The sequence below is a fragment of the Bos indicus genome, chromosome 28 (assembly GCF_029378745.1).
Source record: "Bos indicus isolate NIAB-ARS_2022 breed Sahiwal x Tharparkar chromosome 28, NIAB-ARS_B.indTharparkar_mat_pri_1.0, whole genome shotgun sequence".
Classification (NCBI taxonomy): domain Eukaryota; kingdom Metazoa; phylum Chordata; class Mammalia; order Artiodactyla; family Bovidae; genus Bos; species Bos indicus.
Window position 1 is genome coordinate 43,418,953 of NC_091787.1, and position 23,474 is coordinate 43,442,426.

A 23,474-nucleotide genomic window follows, 5' to 3' on the forward strand; every position below is an offset into this window, starting at 1 on the left:
CTCTAAAAGGAAGGGCTGTTTCTCTCACCTCTTCTAATAGGAAGGTACCTGGGAGCCCGAGGTATCTCTGCCTCCTCAGCTCGGGCCACACTACACCCACTGCATGGCTAAGGCTCCCAGATGACACATCCAGGTTGCAGGCCGTCATCCCCCCGGGCCTGTCCCTGTCACAGCCACGCCCCATCCTGCCAGTGCCTGTCGAAGTGTTAGGGCCTCTGAGGTCTGCTCCTGAAGGTTCGGCCAATCTGCTCTAAGGCTACCGTGTCCAGGTGAAGGCTAACCCCAGCCTGGACATGGTCTTGCCTGGGCTACAGGATGCCAGCCTGCAGGTGGCAGTTGTACCAGAGCGATGCCAAGCGATGCCAAGCCCCAGGCTCTCGGGAGCTACGAGTTGCCATCTAGGAAGGACCTCGGCAACAACCACATGGAAGTCGGGAGGAAAATTCCTCAGCAAGGTCAGTCCCCAGATGGCTGAGGTTCTCTTGAGCAGAAACACGAAGGCTGAGCTTCGGGCTTGGGCTCTACCACTCCCTTGTGTGGGGACTTGGACAAGCTCCCCAGCTGTGTCCCTGGTCAAAAGGGAGCGACGCAGGCTGTTGACCGGGCTGGCAGTAAGGATCCGTGAGGATGTGGAGGGGCCAAAAGGGGTCTAGCCTGCAGTGGGCACTCAGGCTGAGCCCTGACAGCTCACAGGGCTTCAGACGCTGTGTGCAGGTACGCGTGAGGCCATGTGGGCCCACTCCCAGGGGGCGGAGGGCAGCTGAGACCTGGGTTCCCAGTGGCCCCTTGAGAGGCCTGGAGTATGTGTCCTGGTCTGCCTGTTGACTCTGGAAAAGAAGGACTTCTACTGAACTACCTATGTGGCTCTGTTTCCCTGCTCCTGCCCACGGCCTAACAGGACTTGCAGCTCCAGGCAGATTTCTCCATTATGCCCCTGAGCCCAGGAAGAGATGCCTTTACAGCAAAACAGGCTTGGGGACTGCCCATGTGGCATCCGAACTCCAGCAGCTGGGAGCAAAGCAGCTGGGAGACAAAGCCATTTGCCCACCATTTGGTGAGCAGCTGTCATCTGCCAAATTCCAAGGAGAATGGGTCAGAGGCACGGGCCCTGCCTTGCACGCTATCCGCCTGGAGGGAGGGAGATACATGTGCACATGTGCAACACACGCCACGAGCTCATCAAAGTCATCAAGGGTTTGCAACAGGAGAAGAGCCTGGACACCGTGGAGAAGGCGGGCACAGGCATGGAGGGGGCGCCCGGAGCGCAGCACAGACTCCAAGCACAGTGGGCAGGGCGCGGGCTGCGGAGGGCGGGTCTGCCTGTAGCTCTGGCTCTGGCTGTGGGCGCGGGCTGCGGAGGGCGGGTCTGCCTGTAGCTCTGGCTCTGGCTGTGGGCAGGGCGCGGGCTGCGGAAGCCGGGTCTGCCTGTAGCTCTGGCTCTGGCTGTGGGCGCGGGCTGCGGAGGGCGGGTCTGCCTGTAGCTCTGGCTCTGGCTGTGGGCAGGGCGCGGGCTGCGGAAGCCGGGTCTGCCTGTAGCTCTGGCTCTGGCTGTGGGCGCGGGCTGCGGAGGGCGGGTCTGCCTGTAGCTCTGGCTCTGGCTGTGGGCAGGGCGCGGGCTGCGGAAGCCGGGTCTGCCTGTAGCTCTGGCTCTGGCTGTGGGCGCGGGCTGCGGAGGGCGGGTCTGCCTGTAGCTCTGGCTCTGGCTGTGGGCAGGGCGCGGGCTGCGGAAGCCGGGTCTGCCTGTAGCTCTGGCTCTGGCTGTGGGCGCGGGCTGCGGAGGGCGGGTCTGCCTGTAGCTCTGGCTCTGGCTGTGGGCAGGGCGCGGGCTGCGGAAGCCGGGTCTGCCTGTAGCTCTGGCTCTGGCTGTGGGCGCAGGCTGCGGAAGCCGGGTCTGCCTGTAGCTCTGGCTCTGGCTGTGGGCAGGGCGCGGGCTGCGGAGGGCGGGTCTGCCTGTAGCTCTGGCTCTGGCTGTGGGCGCAGGCTGCGGAAGCCGGGTCTGCCTGTAGCTCTGGCTCTGGCTGTGGGCAGGGCGCGGGCTGCGGAAGCCGGGTCTGCCTGTAGCTCTGGCTCTGGCTGTGGGCAGGGCGCGGGCTGTGGAAGGCGGGTCTGCCTGTAGCTCTGGCTCTGGCTGTGGGCAGGGCGCGGGCTGCGGAAGGCGGGTCTGCCTGTAGCTCTGGCTCTGGCTGTGGGCAGGGCGCGGGCTGCGGAAGACGGGTCTGCCTGTAGCTCTGGCTCTGGCTCCAGTGCTTTGGGCTCTGAGCTCCCATCCCGGTCATCAGCACTCTTCTCCACTCTACTCAGGCCCTGGAGGCTGACCTCTATGCACTTCCCTCTGGCTTCAGGTCTGGGTGGCAGGACCAAAGGAAAGCATCCCTGGGACATGTGAAGGAGGAGGGCAGGAAGGGGCTGAGCAGAGGCTCCTGGCTCACTCCCTGCTCCCGCCTGGCTTGGCCTGGCTGGGTCCTTCCACAGCTCCTAGTGGTGACAACTCTCTGAAAGCTGCAGCTCTCACAAGTTCCAGAACCTCTCCTCCTCTTGTCCCCTAAGGTCTAGGGTGGAAACAGCATCCCATGGGTGTTGGTTCCTGAGGGCCTCCCTCTCCATCTCTCCCTGGTTCCCTTAGCCCTGCCTGCACCTCTGCAGAGAATCCCCTCTAGAAATGCTGCTCGGTGTCCCTGTTTTATTATCCCCTTAAGCCATGAGCTCCAAATGTAATACTTGCCAGCTTTATGAACTTAGGCGAACAGTAATCATCATTATATATATTAATAACTATACGCACATGTCATCATAAATACAGGATACTTACAGGGAACCAGAATGTGTTAAGGGTTTCATTTGTGTTTTTTTTTTAACTTAATCTTCACAACAGTCCTATGAGACTGATACACTGCTGCACTCCTCACTATTTAGACGGAGAAGGTGAGGCATGGCAGGTAAGTCATAAGATAGGACATGAAGAGTTGTCACTGAACTGGAGTTATTTTAATTCCAAAGCCCAGCTATTACCCAGGTCATCTCTGGGAGCTGAAGTGTCCCCATCTATTTCAGAAATTCCTAAGTGGCAGGGCACAAGAAGGGTATTTCAGAGGAAACACACAGGAGCTGATGGAAACGTGTCATGGAGGCTTGGTGAGAGGAGGGGCTAGGGAGAGAAAGCAGGCAGTATTCATAGGGAGCTAAGAGTCAGAGTCGCAATTACTGCAATCACTCAGGAAGAAAGATTAAAGCAGGAAGGGGCTGAAGACAGCATCCAGGGGACATGGATATCAACAAGGAAGGAGGCAGAATGAAGTGAACACTCAGACTGGACAGGAGAGGGGAGGGAAGCCTTTCTAATGCCTGCCAGGCACAGTGTCAGATGCTGTGATTAAATTAAGAACACACAGCAATATTCAGTCTAAAGAAGGTGGTGTCCATTCCATGTCATTTAATAAATAAGAAAGCCAAAGTTCAGAGTGTGTAAGGAATGTGTCTGAAAACCCAGTCTTAAGCAGCAGAATCAAACCCAGGGTCATCTGACTCCACAGACTCTTCTGGGAGGAAGAGAGAGGTTAAGGGTGCTCAGAAACCGCAGAAGGAAGGGATTTAAGAAAGGGGGGGAACTGCAATGATGTCAACAGTGGTTACAGTTGATTTTCGCAGAGTCTAAGGGAGACATATCTCCACCACTTACTTTGCTTGCCAGTCACAGGTAAATAACCCCTGACTCAGGATGTGTTTTGCCACCAAAGTGATACTTTGCCCAGCTGTCTTCTGTCTGTCTGTGGTTTGCTTGCGCTGTCACTCCAGACATGACTTTATCCATTCTCTTACCTCTGGACTTCCTCTTGCTAAACACAGACTGCCAGATGATGGTTAGGGTGAAGAGCAGGACACTGAGAATCCCCACACAGCACACGAGCACAGCATACACGTAGAGATCTGAAAGGCAGGGGCACGAGGGTCACTGCCAGGCAGGCCACACCAGGGGAGATGCTCCAGATAAAGAACTCCACACATCATCAAAATTCAACTCAGAATGAACCACATGCCTACATTAAAGGAGACACAAGAAAACTGCTGGCAAAAGAGAAGAAAAATCTTTGAGATCAAGAACCAAGCAGAGAATTTTTAGACTTAACACCAAAGCATTACTCAAATAAGGAACACTTAATTAAATTGGATTTCATCAAAATTTAAAACTTGTGTTCTATAAGTATCCATATGAAGAATGAGATAACCCACACACCTATCAGAATAACCAAAATAAAACTAGAACGATAACAGACACGGACGAGGACATGAATCAACTGGGCCACTCAGACCTTGCTGGTGAGAATGTAAAATGGTACAGGGGCTTCTGGAAACAGTATGGCAGTTTCTGAAAGGGCCCGCCAATAATCACCACGCAGCTCAGCAACCGCTTTCTGGGGGCACTTGTTCAGAGCAATGGAAACTTCAGTTCAACAAAAACCTGGCTGTGTATGTTTGTAGCAGTTTTATTCATAACAGCCCAAAATTGGAAACCGCCCAGATGCTCTTCAACGGGTGAACGGTTAAACGGCGCCCCATCCACACTATGAGACGCTTCCCAGTAATAAGAGGGAACAGACTCTTAGCACGGCGCTCCATCCACACTATGAGACGCTTCCCAGTAATAAGAGGGAGCAAACTCTTAGCACGGCGCTCCATCCACACTATGAGACGCTTCCCAGTAATAAGAGGGAACAGACTCTTAGCACGGCGCTCCATCCACACTATGAGACGCTTCCCAGTAATAAGAGGGAACAAACTCTTAGCACAGTTGTGCTAAGTGAGAAAAAATCCCCCCAAATTACACACTGTACGGTTTTATTTACACAAAGCATTTTGGAATGACAAAAACGGTAGTTCTGGAGAAGAGTGGTTGCCAGGGGTTAAGGAGGGAGCGGGTGGGGAAAATGGGTCTTGCTCTCAGCGAGCCTTGTAGTGAATATTGCGTATCTCAGCTGTATCAGTGTCAACATCCTGGTTGCAATGCTTTACTGCAGTTTTTCCAGATGATGCCTTGAGAGAAACTGGATAAAAGGCTGAAACTGGTACAAGGAATCTCTGTATTACTTATTAGAAATATACGTCAATCTACAAATGTCTCAAAATAAGTTTGCTTTACAGTCCAAAGATGAAATCATGTTCATATCTATCTTAAACCAGGCTGCTGTAACAAAATACAAAGACCAGGTGAATCAGATGACAAAAATGTATTTCTCACTGTTCCAGTGACTAGAAAGCCCAAGATCAAGGCACTGGCAAGTCCAGTGCCTGATCAGGACTCTGTCTGGTTTGGAGACGTCTTCTCCAGTATCCTCACGTGGAGGAGAACAGAGAGAGAGCAAGTAAGCTCTCACAGGTCCCTTTGTATAAAGACACTAATCCCATTCACGAGGGCTCAATGCTCATGACCTCATCACCACCCGCCCCCCTGCAATCCCTACCTCCTGATACCATCGCATTAAGGGATAGGATTTCAATATACAGATTTTAGGGGACACGAACATTCAGCCCATAACAATAAATACAACCATTTCTTAAACTCCAGTGATCAACTTATTCATCAATCCGACTGATAAAATGCCCAAACTGCCCAGAAATTGAAAGGGAAACCGGAAGCATTATCTAAGGCTTCTACGAAGCAAAAATAAAGTGAAAGTGTGAGTTGCTCAGGCCTGCCCGACACGTGTCCAGTCTTTTCTACAGACCCCATGGACGGTAGCCCGCCAGGCTCCCCTGTTCATGGGATTTCCCAGGCAAGAATACTGGAACAGGTTGCCATTTCCTTCTCCAGGAGATCTTCCCAACTCAGGGATCGAACCCCAAGTCTTCCACATACAGGCAGCTTCTTTACCATCTGAGCTACCAGGAAACCTCACAAACCAAAAAGCCACAGATAATTCAAACTTAGTAAATGTTTGAACTTATAAAAAATGCTTCTCTGCTGACTTGAATGTTTTCAGCCAACAGACATATTCAGCCTGGAATCAAGATCGGAATCAAGCTGGAATCAAGATTGCAGGGAGAAATATCAATAACCTCAGATATGCAGATGACACCACCCTTATGGCAGAAAGTGAAAAGGAATTAAAGAGCCTCTTGATAAAAGTAAAACAGGAGAATGAAAAAGCTGGCTTAAAATTCAACATTCAAAAAACTAAGATCATGGCATCTGGTCCCATCACTTCATGGCAAATAGATGGGAAACAATGGAAACAATGACAGACTTTATTTTCTTGGGCTCTAAAATCACTGCAGATGGTGACTGCAGCCATGAAATTAAAAGACGCTTGCTCCTTGGAAGAAAAGCCATGATAAACCTAGATAACATATTAAAAAGCAATGACATTACTTTACCAACAAAGGTCCATCTAGTCAAAGCTATTGTTTTTCCAGTAGGCATGTATGGATGTGAGAGTTGGACCATAAAGAAAGCTGAGTGCTGAAGAACTGATGCTTTTGAACTGTGGTGTTGGAGAAGACTCTTGAGAGTCCCTTGGACTGCAAGGAGATCAAGCCAGTCAATTCTAAAGGAAATCAGTCCTGAATATTCATTGGAAGCACTGATGCCGAAGCTCCAATACTTTGGCCACCTGATGCAAAGAACTGACTCATTGGGAAAGACCCTGATGCTGGGGAAGACTGAAGGCAGGAGGAGAAGGGGATGGCAGAGGATGAGATGCTTGGATGGCATCACTGACTCGATGGGCACGGGTCTGAGAAGCTCCAGGAACTGGTGATGGACAGGGAGGCCTGGCGTGCTGCAGTCCACGGGGTTGCAAAGAGTCGACACGACTGAGTGACTGAACTGAACTGATATTCAGTTTGCTCCTAAGTACAAGAAATATAATAATGAATATCCAGAGGTCTTCTCGTCAAGAAGTCAGAGGGCTACATGGTACCCAAACTACAGACATACATGCCCAGTACCAGAAATACACGGAAGAGGGACCCATCCAGCTTTGGGAGGTTTGGAGGGGCTTCCCAGAAGACTGGACCACTGTGGTAAGCTGTAGTTAAAATAACATAGAAAATGCAAAAATGCAGAGAGGGAATAAAATCAGAAAAAGAAAGAGAGAAACAAGCCATCAGCCCTCCATCACTCTGAGGTGCTACACTTCATGATGTCTACGCATTGAGTTTTAAGATCATAGCTGTTTTATACCTTGTTTTTTATTTTTTCTCATTAGGGTCTCTTCAAAGAGTTATTTTAATTTTGAAAAATATGATAAAAGTTTCTGCTATTAATATATCATCATGAGTGACTTAGCATCTTATCCTTGGCTACTCAAAGTGTTCCTAAGTTCCCTATAAAAAATGATTCTAAGATGAGTATTCATAACCTTAAACTTTAATGACTCTCTCACATTGTGTTCTCAAGATTTAAGTTCCTGGATGTGGAATTGCTGAGTTGGCAAGAATGCACATTTGTAAAGCCATCAGGACATGGAGAAGCAGCTGGTTAAGTGCTGAAGCTGAAAAAGCAAGCAGTAAGCCTCCTGGGCTGGCTGGATTGCAAGGAGGCCTGGAGAAGCAGATAAGGTTATGGTCAAGGAGAAAGAAGAAGGGGAAATGGAACAGAATCACACATCTCAGGGTCCGCTAGGAGGCCCTAGGTAATCCCATCCCTGGAGAGCCTCCCTTGGTCTCAGGCTCAGCCAACATATTCACCTAAGCTAGCTTGAGTTAGCTCCTTAGAAGGCAACTTCGAAGGCTAGACTAAAAATAAGCTAAGTATCAATAGAAAGGGGCTTTCCTGGTGGCTCAGAGGGTAAAGAATCTGCTTGCAATACAGGAGAGCTGGGTTCAATCAACAGAAAGCACACAGGACAAGGCTGCTGGGGACGGGAGCACTTACAGCAGCATTTAGGGAGCAGGGCAGGTGGGTGCGATAGAGAGAGAATCCTACAAATGGAGCAGGAGCCAGGCACAGGAGCCAGGGAGGACCGAGTGAGAGCCGTGGAAGAGACGGTAGAATGTCATAAGAAAGCTTCCCCGGTAGCATCCAGTGCTATTGGAAACCACCATTGGGTTTTCCCACTAGGAAGTTATTGGAAAAGTCCTGGAGGAAAGCCCCTTTAGTAGGGTGGTGGGGACAAAGCCAGATAACCGGAGTCAAGGAGCTCAATGGGGTATGAGGAGACTGAGCTAGACACAGAGAAAACTGTCTCCTATAAGTGAAATCAAAACTGCCTTTCTAAAGAGATGCCTGTGTCTCAGATGTGTGGGCTTTGCAGCTTAATTCAGTAGAGAACTCTGCAAGTGGGCAGTTACGGGGACAGGCTTGGCCTTCCATTTAACATGAAGTTCCAAGGGACAGAGCAGAGGTCACAGCCTGGGACTCAGGACAGGATACAGGACAGGCCAGAACATGAATAACATATGGCCAGTCCTGGATTCACACACTGTTGAGCAAACTATTCTGGGAACAGGACTACAGAGCCATTTCTGGCTCTAGAGGCTGAGGAACAACACAGTCAAAGTGCCAGGCAGACAGAACACGGGCAGGGGGGTGCAGCATCTGTCTCAAAAGGATTCCGGAGACTCGGGCCCCGGGAGCAAAAGGCCATGGCAACTGGACTTCAGGATTGGGATGGAGAGAACTCTCTTCCTTAAGTTTCTGTGTCGATGGAGCAGAGTGACCTGAGTCACGAGTTCCCCTCTTCATCAGACGGCGTCTCTGGTTTCAGGACTACAGGAACCAAACAGGGATGAGGTATCAGGGAGACTCTCCCACCAGTGTCCCCCCAAAACTTACTGCAGACATCTGTGGCACGCTCTAAGGTAGGAGGCAAAGGGCTCCAGGAGGCCCACATGACATTTTCAGATCACAGCCTCCTCAACGTGCACAGAATGGCTCTCCACAGGCAGCCACGGCTACAGAGTCATAAAACATCTGGCCAGTCTGGAAGGCTCAGCTGCACCGCCAAGCACACAGGCCCTCCGGGCTGTGGACACTGGCCAGCAGGCACCAGCCACCCTCACGTGGGTCCCACAGGCTTAGCACGGATCAGGCCTGCTCTATTGTATTCTCAAAGCCACAGGAACATTAAACAGTATCACCTTGTAGGAGGAGAAAAAGCTCAGGAACACCTGAGGTTTCTGTGGACTGGGCAGCACCCCCAGTTGCTGGTTTTTCCCTCTGTTTTCAAGCATCCCTTTGCTGCAGAAAGGCGATCTCCCTGCTGGAACTACTCAGAACACTAAAACCACCTCCCCTATCTTTCTCGGAAAACAAAGGGAAAACAAAGGTTAAACCCTGAGCCATCGGAAACGCCAGCACAAATGACTAAGACTCCAGGATGGTTTTTGCCAGCAAGCTAGAGCCAAAGTGTTCCTCGGGTGACACAGTATGGCTCCAGATGCGGTTCTCAGGCTGGATACTGGCCCGCAGTTGCCTGATCTTTCACCTTTTCCTTTACCTTTTATATAAACGCCTCTCTCATTATAAATGTTCGCCCAGAGGTTGTAAAACTCGGGCCAGGCCAAACAATGCTTGTCCGGAGGCTGAATCCTCACCTTCAGCTTCAGGTTGAACCTACACTTAACCAAATCCGGGCTTAGCTTTTCAAATACCACAAACACCTGAACGCTCAAAATAGTTCTAAAAATCTTCCTTGTTCTCCGAAATCACTTGCAGTTTCATCGTCTGCAGCTGGACTTCCAAAGACACCAACGTCTTTGTTAGATCCAACTGCAAGCCGCCATGCAGAAAGTTGTCTCCCCACCGCCCCCAGCCCAGGCCTCCCTGAAGCAGATGGCGGGGCCGGCAGGCTAGAGTGATGTGCATGCCGCAGGGAGGCAAGATGTGGTGCGCTGTGTCTGCATGCCAGCTCCCATCCGTTCAGAGAGCCAGGCCACACCAGGCCAGGCCAGGCAGAGCAGTCCCCATGAAAGGCAGCCTGCGCACCTGTTGCTGGGCAACCATGAGCCTGGCTGGAGTATTGAGCGCTGCTTTGAAACCCGGTGACCCCAGCATTCCTCAGCACAGGGAAGGAGCTCAACTACCCCCCCGCCCGGGGCCACTGAATCCAGAAAATTGATGTCCACCCTCTATATTTCCAGGGCAACTACAAATCCCTATTTTGCAGTTCTGTGGAAAAAACCAGGTACTTCTACTCCTGTTTTTATCCAGCCAGTAATAATATCTTGCTTGGGGAGAAATACCTGAGCTATAGCCCGGAGGGATTTTAACTTACTCCAGCATCTCACCAAGAGGCCTGACAATGCTTTTTTTGTGGTGCGGGCATGCAGCCAGGCCGAGCTGAGTCCCAGGAGGACAGATATCCGTCCTCAAGCGCTGCCGCTGCGCTCCCATCCAGGAACGAAAGGGCAAAGGCCTGGGATCAGACGCCAGCGAGTTTCAGCTGTACCCCTGACCTCGTCAACACTGTGGCTGGGTTAAAAAAGCAAAAGCCACAGATGCTGCTGCTGCTGCCGAAATCACAGGGAAAGAGCACTTTGGACACAGCTGCTCTGAGGCAGGATATACACTGAGAATTCCAGTCCTGCTTTTCTGTAGAAACCGAATTCTCTGTGTGGAGAAGACCATGGGCTATAGATTTTGTGTAGAGTTAAACTGAGAGTAACCCTGATATTCTGTAGCTACACATGAACTAAAAAGTAATCATTAATTGTACAAAATGTTTTAGAGATTGGGATTGTGCAGCAAGGTGTGTGTGTGCAGACTTTTAAATGCTCCAGTCTTTCCAAATATATAAAGTCCTGGGTTTGGGGCCATAGTATTTTCAAACAGTCTTCGGATCACTTGCACCAGAAACACCTCAAGCCCTGATGAAGTGCAAATTCTTTGATCTCTTCCTAAATGTATAATCAGATTCTTGGCAGGGGCAGGAGTGGAGGGCAACCCAGAGTCTGGGTTACTAACAACCCCCCAGGATATCCTTATGCACCTGAAGATAAACAGGGTTCCTGCTGTCATATCTGCCAGTGATCTGTCTTAGAGAGCCCCCAGGGTATCTCCAGACGTGCCCCCTTCCAGTGCCTGGGTTATAGGGCAGCCTCAGAATATGGGCACACCAAGTGCTTTTTCTAATGCTTCACTCTGTGAGGATGAAAGTCACACGTCTCTTTGCTAACAAATAGGCATTCACTGAATGAAAGGCTAAAGGAGGGAACTGTGGATTATTTTACTTGGAGAAGATCATTAAATACAGAAAAAGCCATCTACAAAATGTGCAGAAGAAAAGGCAGGGAATACAAAGAATCACTGTTACAGTAAAGTGTAACCTGAGAAATGCAATGACTTCAAAATGAAACAATCCTAATGGCCTACCTGAGTGACACTTTATGCCTTGCAAACCAGGTTCATAATTATGCTTACGTTTTTCTTAGGGAGACAGTTCCTCAAGTCACTGTTATTAACTAGCTATCAGAAGAGGTAGGTTTGAATCCAAGTGCAGTCTGCCATGAGCATGTTCTCATATCCACTGAATTAACAAAGGGTGATGCTGAACCCCCAGGGGACACAGGTCTCAGATCCTTTTCCCAAGGTCCATACATCATCAAAAAATGCAATGCCTTCACAAGATGTAATCCTTCACAATTTCCTGATCACATCTTAACATTAATCTGTTGTGTTTTTTTTTAACTGATCAAAGGTTCTGCCTGAGAACTCACGAAGTACATTCTTTCATTGCTTATGGTTGTAATCTTCAACCACTTTACAATAATTTCTGTGAGTTGTCCATACTCTAAGGCCATATACTTTCTCAACCTTGGCACTCTTGAATTTTGGGGCCAGATAATTCTTTGCTGTCAGGGCTGACCTGTGCATTGTAAGACCCAACAGATGCCAGTACCACCAAAATGTTCTTGTGGCAAGCACAACTACCCAGACATTGGACAACGTCCCCTAGAGGGACAAAATTACCTCCTGTTGAGAATGACTGCTCTAAAGCTCCAGTCTGAGTATACATCAGATCACCCGGAGGTCTTATTAAAACCTAGGTTTCTGGGGGTAACACCCCCAGAGACTCTGAGTCCGTAAGCACGGCGGCACAGAGCGCAGTGCACTGTAACAGCCTCCCGGCTGTGCTGATGCTGATGTGACGCTGATGCTGCTGGTCTGGAACCCGTTTGGGGAAACACCTAGGGCCATGGCTGCAGGCTGGGGCCATGGCTGCAGGCTGGCATCTCGTAAAGAACTTCTAACAAGTTCCAACTTAATCAGAATCTCTAGAGATGCGGTTCAGGCAACAGTGTTTTTAAAGTTCCCAGGTGACTCTAACATGGGTTGAAAATCACTGGCTTAAGGAGAAGGCAATGGCACCCCACTCCAGTACTCTTGCCTGGAAAATCCCATGGACAGAGGAGCCTGGTGGGCTGCAGTCCATGGGGTCGATAAGAGTCGGACACGACTGAGTGACTTCACTTTCACTTTTCACTTTGATGCATTGGAGAAGGAAATGGCAACCCACTCCAGTGTTCTTGCCTGGAGAATCCCAGGGACGGGGGAGCTTGGTGGGCTTCCGTCTATGGGGTCGCACAAAGTCGGACACGACTGAAGCGACTTAGCAGCAGCAGCAGCAGCAAGGTTTACAAATGTTTCCAGAATCCCAAACTCTTAAGAAACCTGAGATAAAATTAGTCACAGTAGATGTAATTTGCCTTTTTATATTGCTTACAGGTCTCTCCTTAATATCACTTAGGAGTAGGAATTGTGAAGAAAAACAAACACCACCAAATTATGCAGATTGGACCTTTCAACTCTGTTCTTTCAAATCTGTGGACTGATACCTCCAGGCATTCCCATCCTACTCCTGACTATGTTTAAAGCAAGAAAACCATTTGATATTAGGAAAAAACTAAGAAGTCGGGGTCCTTTCTTCTTATTCTATTCATTTCCTATTATTGAAAAGTGAGGTTGCGTCTTATAATAAAGAAATAAGTAAGAATTACCTTCAAAAAATGCCCATGTCTCCTTCTTTTTCTCAACGGATGAATCTTCAGAAGATTTGAGGGAAATCACTGTAAGACAACAACAAAACGAAAACCCGAAATTGCGTGAAGTGAAGTAGTTTATGAACCTGGCCCGTCTCAGTCCCAAAGATTATATCACATGGGATACATGGCACTTACATTTATAAAGTAATCTTCACATTTGCAAAAACCACATTTAATTGTCACAACTCACATGCCAGGGGAAGGTGCAATGACTTACACGTAACAAGTAAGAGACCAGAGAAGGGAATTAAGTTTTTGGTACTCAGTTCGGTAGAAGTCCTACACACCCCATATATTAATACTTACTACATCTTTCCAAAATGTAGTGCACTTGCTGAGTACCTCTAGGGAAGCCCGAGGTCTTCTGATGACTCGGGGTCGGTGCTCTGAGCACCATCCTCCGTGTAAGCCAGTCACCCAGTAGCATGCATCTGATTCTGAGATTATTTTGTTGGCTTTCAGTCAGTGGTTAAGCACTGAATTCACTGTGCCTGCTTTCAATCATCAGGAAACACAACTGAGTTATAGGACTTTCCTGGTGGCTCAGACAGTAAAGAATCTGCCTGCAATGCAGGAGACCTGGGTTTGATCCCAGTGTTGAGAAGATCCCCTGGAGAAGGGAAAGGCTACCCACTCCAGTATTCTTGCCTGGAGAATTCCATGGACAGAGGATCCTGGCGGGCTACAGTCCATGTGGTTGCAAAGAGCTGGACATGACTGAGCAACTAACACTTTCCCTACTTTTTCAAACCTTGAATGTAATACTGAAGAGTCTAGAACCATGGAAAGCTTCCATGTACACGGGTAATCTAAAAATTGACCAAATGGAAAAATGTAAGTGTCAGGGGATGAGAGCGCTGTCCAACGGAACTTTCTGAGGAGAGGGAAGTGCTCAGCGCCTGCACAGCATGCGCAGCGGCCGCTGCACGTCTGTTGAGCGAGTGAGACGTGACTTGTCTGCATGAGACGAGGAGCTGAATTTGTAACTGTATTTCAGTTTAATTAATTCACATGAAATAGTTACATGTGGTCATCATTTACTGCATTGAAGAGTTCTAGAGAAGAGAATCTAGGGCCCAAATAAAGACAAAGGTGGTTGGAATAAAAATTTAATTAATAGAGGAAAGGAACATGGCAAGGATGGTCTAAAATTTTAACTCTGTTTATTGCCCCTCCATTAAACTTGTATATTATTATTGCCATGGGTTCCAAATCTGAATTTTCCATCTTTGTTTTTCTCCAGGTCTTGGATGGGTATTTCCTATTGATCTACCACACAGATCACTAATCTTCTCTTCACCTGTCTCTAAGCTGCTCTTAAACCCATCTACTAAGCTTAACATTTCATTTATGGTATTTTTTTCAGTTACAGATCATTCAATTCTTTTTTTTATAAAGCCTACACTCTCTGATGAATTTCTCCAGCATGTCATCTAACTTTTCAACCATATTAATCATATTATTCTACATACATGCCTGATAGCCTTCACATCTGCATCACCCGTAAGCTTATTTCCATTGTCTGTTTTTCTTTAAGATTGTTTAAATTGTTATTTATTTATATTTATTTTTTAAGTTTTTAATTGAAGGATAATTGCTTTACAGAATTTTGTTGTTTTCTGTCATACATCAACAAGAATCAGCCATAGGTACACTCATGTCCCCTCCCTCTCGAACCTCCCTCCCATCTCCCGCCCCACCCCACCCTTCAGCCTATCACAGAGCCCCTGTTTGGGTTCCCTGAGCCATACAGCAAATTCCCATTGGCTATCTATTTCACATATGGTATTGTAAATTTCCAGGTTACTCTCTCCATACATCTCCCCCTCTCCCTCCTCCCCTCTCCCATGTCCATAGGTCTGCTCTCTATGTCTATTTCTCCATTGCTGCCCTGAAAATAAGTTAATCAGAGCCATCTTTTTAGATTTCAAATATATGTGTCAGTACACAATATTTATTATTTCTCTGGCTTACTATTACTCTGTATAATAGGCTCTATAATAGGTTCATCCACCTCATTAGAACTGATTTAAATGTGTTCCTCTTTATGCCTGAGTAGTATTTCATTGTATATGTGTACCAGAGCTTCTTTATCCATTCATCTGTTGATGGACATCTAGGTTGCTTCCATGGTCTAGCTATTGTAAACAGTGCTGCAGTGAGCATCAGGGTACATGTGTCTTTTTCAATTTTGGTTTCCTCAGGGTATACGCCTAGGAGTGGGATTGCTGGGTCATATGGTGGTTTTATTCCTAGCTCTTTAAGGAATCTCCATACCGTCTTCCATAGTGGCTGTGTTAGTTTACATTCCCACCAGCAATGTGAGAGTGTTCCCTATTATCTGTTTTTTATTTTGATCTTGTCCTTTGATGTGCCTGATAATTTTTTAGCTTGAATGCCAGACATTGTACAGGAAGGTCATGGCGACTCTAGATGGAATTTTATTATCCTCATCGGAAATCAGAGTAGGAGGACACTCAGCTGATCCATTGAGAGTATGAGCTGCTCGGAAGCTGGGTTTCAGTTTTTATAGGATATGCTCTATTTCTGTTTTCCCTTACTTCAAGGATCCCCAATAGAAAGCCTCAAGTAATTATCATAGACCTTCCAATTTTCATCTCACAGTTAGAACTGCCAAAAGCTGTTTGCCTCATAAACAACCTGATTGTCACTTTCTGCAGAATTTTTCTAAATAAGCACTGCATATTTCCGTTCAGCTGCTCAGTCGTGTCTGACTCTTTGTGACCCCATGGACTGCAGCACGCCAGGCCACCCTGTCCATCACCAACTCCCGGAGCTCACTCAAACTCATGTCCATCAAGTCGGTGATGCCAACCAACCATCTCATCTCTGTCATCCCCTTCTCCTCCTGCCTTCAGTCTTTCCCAGCATCAGGGTCTTTCCCAATGAATCAGTTCTTTGCATCAGGTGGCCAAAGTACTGGAGCTTCAGCTTCAGCATCAGCCCTTCCAATGAATATTCAGGACTGATTTCCTTTAGGATGGACTAGTTGGATCTCCTTGCAGTCAAGCACTGCATAAGAACGGTTGAATTTCTTATAAATGACTCTGACAATTAGGCTCCATCATTGCTCTTCTCTGCAGTCAATCTATCTGTCCTTCAGAGAACAATTAGGAGAGCTGAAATACATAGGCACATATGTAACTGCATAATTATGTCACGCAAATATATCTATGAAATATAAATAAAAATAAATTTAGGAAAAAATCCTAATAAATTAAGAAAACTGAAATGCAGACTACTTTTTCAGCTTTTCTAATTGTTCTCAGAAGGAAGGTTTTGTCCTGTGGGGAACAACTCCCCTCCCTGTAGATCCTAAATTCCTCAAAACCAAAAAGGTGATACCTCCACATCACCATCTGGGGCACCCTGCCTGGCAGCTGGTCAGCGTCCAGTAAATAACTGACCTACTTCTTTCTGATGGCCCCTGAAAGAAAGCAATTTGGACATCCAGGAATGAACCCTTAGTGGACATTTGGTCTTTCGTGCGTTATTAGATATGTCAGACAATTTGCCTAACATCCTTCCTGCTTAATTTGCCCCACCCACAGCCTGTATAATCTACTCACTGTCAGAGCAACTGATCAGACTCCCCCTTCAAGAATTTAAACAGAGTAAATATGGTGGTTGTAGGTCCTGGGGTTGAAAAGTCTATGGACTCTGGGGTGGGCAGCCGTTTCGGAAAACAGGAAAGCAACTGGAGCAAGGGCAGAACCTGCAGAAGGAAGGTCGAGGATAAAGAACTTGATCCTGGTGGCATCCTGGGTACCAAGAGGCTGATGTGTTTTCTAACCTTGCATTCCATCAGTTCTGTATCCTTAAACCATTCCCACCTCTCTCCTGAATTAGCTTGAATGAGTTTTCATCTTCAACGAGTTGAGCCTAGGCTAGTATAACCACAGAGTCTTAATAAAGACAATACCAAAAGGAAAATAAATGGACCTCTGAGGACCTGAGATTTCAGGAGATCAGTGATGCCCGTCATGGTCCAGAGCCTTACTACTCTAAGTGTGGTCCACGGACCACCAGCATCAATGTTACCTGAGAACTTGTCAGAACTACAGGATTGCAGGGGCTCCAACCCAGATCTACTGGATCAGAATCCGCTTTTAAACCCAAATTTCTCGAGTGAATCATATGCACTTTGAAGTGTGGGGTGCACTGATGCACGCTGGGTGAAATACCAAGTTGCCATTTGCTAGTTATGTGACCGTGGGCAAGCCACTTACCTCCCCATTTGTTATACAGGGATGATAATAAGTTCAGAATGAGTGTGAAGCCAGAAGGGTTAATATATGGAAAGTACTCAGAACAGTGCCTGAGACCTAATGAGCCATTTTTATCCATAAGACAGCTCCATAAGAGCTTAGCTCCTTAGCTCCAGAAGACAGCAACTTGGTCTCTTTTATTCCCTGCTCTAATCCCCACACCTAATTATAGCATGGTCCTTCCCTGTCAGCCCTGTGCCTCAGAGTGTGACTCTTCAGATGTCCAAACGGTCCATAAGAAAGAGTTCCTTGTGGCTTAATGTCTGCAGTCCCTTTGCCTTATTTGAGATTAAAGGTAATAAATAAGGTCTCCCCAGAGGACTTGCAGAGATGGGTATTGAAAGAACCAGCAAGCTGGGATTCAGAACTAAGGGACTCTAAGCAAGGAGTTTGTGGAGGTTCTTCATTTCTCTCCAGTGCGGCTATTTTATGGGAAAGTACAGCAACCTTGTTTGGCATATGAAGATCAGCAACATTGGTCATAATCTTATCTGTTCTTACAAAAAAGAAAATTTTTACATCAATTCTGCCAGAGCTTTTGAAATTTTCCCAAGGTTCGGCATTAGCTATCTTATTTCAGCTGCTAATCCTGTGCTATCTCAAAGTGAATGTGATACATTGTCCAGCCACACATGTCTGAGTCCAGAGATTCAGGCCAATGCCCTGCTTGAGGTGGCCTTTGTCTTGCCCCGTGCTTGGAGCCCAGCCTCTCAGCCAAGAGCTAATGCGGGGCTGGGCAGCGTGCCCTCCAGGAGAAGGTACACTACTCTAGATGGTAGGAATGGTGCCAGCCCTGCCTCCCAGGGAGCCTTGGCTCTGCCACCCTTCCTGCATCCCAAAGTCTTGTGAGGGAGGGCTGTACAAGGACCGCCTCCTCCCACAGGGTATGGGGCCTGGAAAGAGGGCGGTAAAACTGATCAGGGAAGCAAAAGGAAGCCCAGTTTGGCCTCAGCACCAAGCTACTCTTCTCAATACAGCTTTATCAGCAACATAGTGGGCATTTTGAGCTCTGACTCCTGTGCCCATTTATCAATGGGTCTGGGCCACAGGATAAAGGGAAAGCAAAGAGCACTCAAAAGCTAAGTCATCAGCTGACCTCTTGATGGCTCTGTAACTTTCTGGGGACCCCAGCCCTTGGTGGGCTGCCCTTCTGGTGAGGCGGTGGCCTGATAGCAGTGACAGGCCATTCTGGGCTCCTCCCCAAGACAGCAGAAGCAGATGAAATTTAAGAGGGGTGGGCTGTGGGAGCCACCACATCCCGGCCCTCTGGTTGAAAGTGGCCGCGGGATCAAACTGTCTGGAAGAACACAGCCCAGAGGCACCAAGACAGGACGATCCTTTCAGCCTCGTGTCTGGAGGAAGCAGATTGGAGAGAAAGAATCTTAGTCAAGTATCCTTTGCTGGGACCTGTGGGGCAACCACCACGCAGAGAGGTGTGAGATCTGAGACCCTTGATTTCTGACTCGGACAGAACATCCTGCAGACTCCCTTGGGGAGGGCGGATTTCACAGGCTGTGGCAGGCTGTGTCCCCCTGAGTTCACATCAAGATGCTGTGACAAAGCCCTTCCACTGAGGGACTTCCTGTTCCCTTCCTAGTCTCCCGTTCACCGATGATACAGACACCTTTACCTGAGCCTGCTTTGAAGGACTGACCCACCCCCCCCACCCCACCCCCAAGCCCGTCATTCATGGAATGGCGGACTCAGGATTGTTAGAGGCCCTGGGAAAGCCTCCTTTCTCCCAGTAGTCTTTCCCTCCTGCTTACCTGTGCCTCCAATTCCTTTCACAAAGAATCCTATGATTAAAGGAGCTTAAATTACAACCAGGGGCTACATCGAAAGTGAGGAGCACATTTCTGACACAGAACACCTTCTGGGAGGCAGGAGCTGGTAGAGAGAAGTGTGGGGAGGGCCTGGGTACAGACAGGGGAATGAGGGGGCCGGGGAGCAGCAGCCCAGATGCAGGAAGGACTGGCCCCAAATTTGTGAGACATGCCTGTACCTTCCTGTTTCTACCACTCACTGAGCGCCCGAAGATCAAGGTTTTTAAAATGTTAGTGTACAGGGGAAATAATTAGGCCTCTTGTGGCCTCTTGAGGATTCCCAGGCATGACCCCTGAACTTCTGGTTCAAGTAATTTGAGGGAAGGCCTGGGAATCTGTATGATTAGGGAGCACAAAGTTGTGGAAATTCTGAGGCTCGGGGTCCCAGGAAGCCGCATGGAGAAGCCCTGCCTCACACACTCCTCGGATAGAAAGAGGTGAGTCCCATGAGACATGGGAGAGGGGATTCAGGTCATGAGGAGCCAGACCCTAGGCCTCAATCTCCCGTCTAGTCCAGGTTAGGGTCCAGAATTCAAAACTCAACCAATGCGCCTCAATTTAATCCAGGGACAACAAAAGTAATAGCATGACCTGAAGAATAAGACTATCACACAAGTGTTGTTTACAAAGGACTCCAGAAGAGCCCTTTAATAACACGTCTCAGTGCAGGGAAATAAACGGTGAAGAGCACAGCTTTCAAGGAAGTTATTTTCAAAAGAGCAGACCATCTATAAAGGGTGATGTGTCTCCCCAAAAGGCAGACTCAAACTTGGAAGCTGGAGAGAATTTGAGTCAGAGAGGCCTTCCTCCAGTGATTACCTAATATTTCATACCCTCTATTCCTGCTGAATGCATTGCCTTAGAATGCATCATTACACTTTGCTCATTGGTCCAGTTCATTATCCCCCTCCTCCAGCTGAAGGGAAGTTCCATGCAGGCTGGAGCTGCATCTGTTTTCACGTCCCAGAATCCTTCCTAGTCCATAACAAGTCACAGTTCCTTTGAATGAATGAACGAATGCGATGACTATGATGCTGTATTGGTGGGTCAAGGTATCCCAGAGAAAGCTTGGTCCTGGGACCAACTTACATTGTAGAAGGCTGAGAAGAGAGTCCAGGGCAGGGAGCCCAGGCCTACCCAGCACCTTGCTTCCCATGGAAGATCTGCATCAGAAGCAGGGGGATTGCACCAGCTCACCAGGCCTTGGGAGCTGATTTCTCTGGAGGGCTCTAACCTTGGAGCTGCTGGCTCTGGGTATCACAATCACTTTTTGGCCAGAGAGTTCTTAGTTTCTTATAGAATGGAGGCGGGAAGCCTGCAGACCTTAAGCAGGCAACATTCTGCATAGAGTAATAGGAGAGAAAATCTGCAAGGACCAGAGAAAGCGGTATTCTTCGCCTTGTATTTCTGCGCACAGAGATATGTTATTAAGGGGCTCTTTTGGAGTTCTTTGCAAACAACACTTGTGTGATATGTTTATTCTTTAGGTTTTGCTGTTACTCTTGTTTTCCCTGGATTAAACTGAAGAGCATAGGTTGAGTTATGAGCTCTAGTGATATGAAATATGCACAAGATTCTTAAATAAAAAAAAAGAGGAGTCAATACCGTGGCTCAAATTCAAAAATTATTATAGTCATTTCGCTGACCTTTCTTATTCAACGATGAGATGGTTTCCCAAGGAAAAAACTAAATGTAGCTGTGTCCTCACTATTTATAACTGACTCGGTGTTCTCAAGAAAGGCAACTAAAACCCAGAGAGACACAGAGACCGCCTCTGTTTCTGCTCTCTGAAGTTTGCCGATTGCTTCCTTTCTCCCTTGACCCTCCAAGCCTCAGGCTGAAAGTGGCCTCTCTTGGGGCTTGGACAAAGCCATGCATGTGCATAGGACCTCCGGGTGACCTGCTCTGATGGAGCAGCTGATGAGAAAAGAAGAGCTCCAACTTTGTCTATTTTAGGCCACTCTTTCCTTTGCATTCACTCTAAGACAAATTCTAGAAAATACAGCAAAAGAGCAAACAAAAACTCATATTAAATAGACTTCCCATTGTGACAAGGCAGTGGGATAAGAGCTATGCATTCTGAGATGGAATCAGCTACAGAATACAAAGGCCATCTGTATTTATAAAATATTAAGACTTAAGGCTTGGTAAGTTTTACCAAGCCCTCTCCAGACACGACCCTGGGATAGATCTATATGTTACCCTCTTTTTCTAAGAAAGAATTATCTGTTTTTGGCTGCGATGGATCTCTGTTGCTGTGTGGGGCTTTCTCTGGTGGTGGCAAGTGGCGGCTACTCTGGCTTCTCATCGCAGTGGCTTCTCTTGTGGGGCGCAGGCTCCAGGCACCTGGACTCAGCAGTTGTGGCGCACGGGCTTAGGTTCCCCCTCCCTTGGCATGTGGATCTTTCCGGAGGAGGGACTGAACCCATGTCCCCTGAACTGGCAGGCAGATTCTCAACCACTGGACCAGCAGGACGTCCCTATATCTTATCTTCTTGCTACCACCTTCCACTCCTTGTTACTATTAATTAAAATGGCACGTTATTCAAAACCATGAGTGATCTGGATCACTCATTCAGTCCTTCACTAAAAAGCTCGTTATACCAGCACGTGTCAGGCACGTGGGTTTGTCTAAGAACTTCACAGGGTACCTGGAGGCAAGGTCCCTGACCAGGACCACCGAGGCAGCCTTTCCTCTTATCACCATCCGCCTCAGCCCTCACCAACCACAAACGTGCATCCAGCTCCATTCAGTTATTTGCAAATCCCTCTTCTCCCCCATCCACGCCTTTGCTCTGGCTGTTTCCTCTCCTGACGGGTGTGGCCCGCAGTCGCAGAGCCCTGCTCACCCTGCGGCCCCAGCGGAATGCCACATCCTCCACGTGAACCTCTACCATTCCCCCGAGTATGTGACCTTGTCTTTTCCGTACTCTCATGCAAGTGTCAGCCTCCTCTATGGCCTTTTCAGACTTTCTATCAGCTATGTCAGTAAAGTCTATCCAATATATACCCATATCGACATACTTCTCCAGATTGTGAGGTTGGGTCCCAGGCCAGTGGGGATCAAACCTCCCCACACGTACCTCTCTTTGGGCAAAGCACAGGGATGACAGGCTCATAAACTGGGGCTTCATACGTGCTCCTGAGTTTGTTCCAATCTCTTAAATTCTTCCAAGACCACGGCAGTTAGAATGAGGATAGACACAATGAAGGATTGTTTGAAGTTGTGTTTAAATTACACTCTGGTTGTCAATTTGTTCCCTTTGAGTATCTGGACCTGTTGACACTTTAAACATCATGATGTGAGCTTGCCTAATTAAGCAGTAGCACTAAATGTTTAGTTAATCTATTCCTAATTATCTGCTCCGTGTCTCTGGGGAAAAAGGAATTATTTAATTTCTTCCACTGAAACTTGAAATATCAGTTCCCTGTGGTGGTACTTTCAGATCCAATTATTAAATTCTCTCTAATATTTCAGGGTTAAATAGATAAGAAATTATAATTTCATCTTTTCCCCTAAATACATTTAGGGTAAACACAGTTTTCCATTTTCTTTGTCCGCTTGTAACATTTAAAGCTCACTTATATAATCTGAAGTCAAATAACAATACGATTAGTTAAAATATGTTATTTGGGGTTGAAATACTGTTTAAATTGCAGGAGACAGCCCTTACAAATTGCTTGCATTATTAGCATTTTCACTGTTAATGAAAACATCTCCGTCTGAAAAGAAGGAGATTGAATTCTGCTTAGAATATCAGACTGCTTCTGAATCTCTGGGTGGCAGAACCTGGCTGAAAAGCCATTGACGATAATTTTGTACAGAGCCTGGAGAACCAGGAATGGAAGCTGCTCTGCCCCTAAAAACAGAAGCCTAAATGAACGACAGCCTCACTCCCTGGGGGAAAGGGCCCATGTGGCACCCTCACGCAGAGCCCCTAACTGGCCCGTGTCAATAACTGTTAGGGACATGTGGCACCCAGGACTCTGCCAGAGCCTGTCGTTGACCAGGAACCCCAGTTATCTTCAGGCTTCATCTTGGAAACTCTCCTGAAGAAAATCCAGGCTTAGGAGCTGGTTTACCCCCTCAGGGCTGTCCTCATGATTACAACTATCCAGGGTCTGCGTGTCCTGAGAGAGACCAGGCTGATCAGTGCAGAAAGGAGGACAGATGTGGGAGGCCGCTGGGGCATCAGACAGGATGGCAAAGGCACAGAGGCAGAGACACCGCCAAAGCTTGGGGAGCAGCGGCAGCAAAGGGAGGCCAAGGGGCGATCAGAGAAAGCAGGCACAAAGCCACCAGACGAACCTGGATGAGGCGACGCGGGGCGGGCAGGGCCGATCAGAGAAAGCAGGCACAAAGCCACCAGACGCACCTGGATGA

The 23,474-nt window shown here is 47.9% G+C and overlaps 1 protein-coding gene across 1 annotated transcript in view; it reads right to left on the reverse strand.

Moving 5' to 3' along the window:
• VSTM4 (V-set and transmembrane domain containing 4) overlaps positions 1 to 23,474 on the reverse strand; it is an 82,205-nt gene that overhangs the window by 43,345 nt on the left and 15,386 nt on the right. Inside the window, exons 3-4 of the mRNA XM_070782147.1 lie at positions 12,934 to 13,002; positions 3,817 to 3,924 (exon numbers count right to left, since the gene is read on the reverse strand). Of these exons, the coding sequence (XP_070638248.1) occupies positions 3,817 to 3,924; positions 12,934 to 13,002 (177 nt within the window). The remainder of the gene's footprint in view (positions 1 to 3,816; positions 3,925 to 12,933; positions 13,003 to 23,474) is intronic.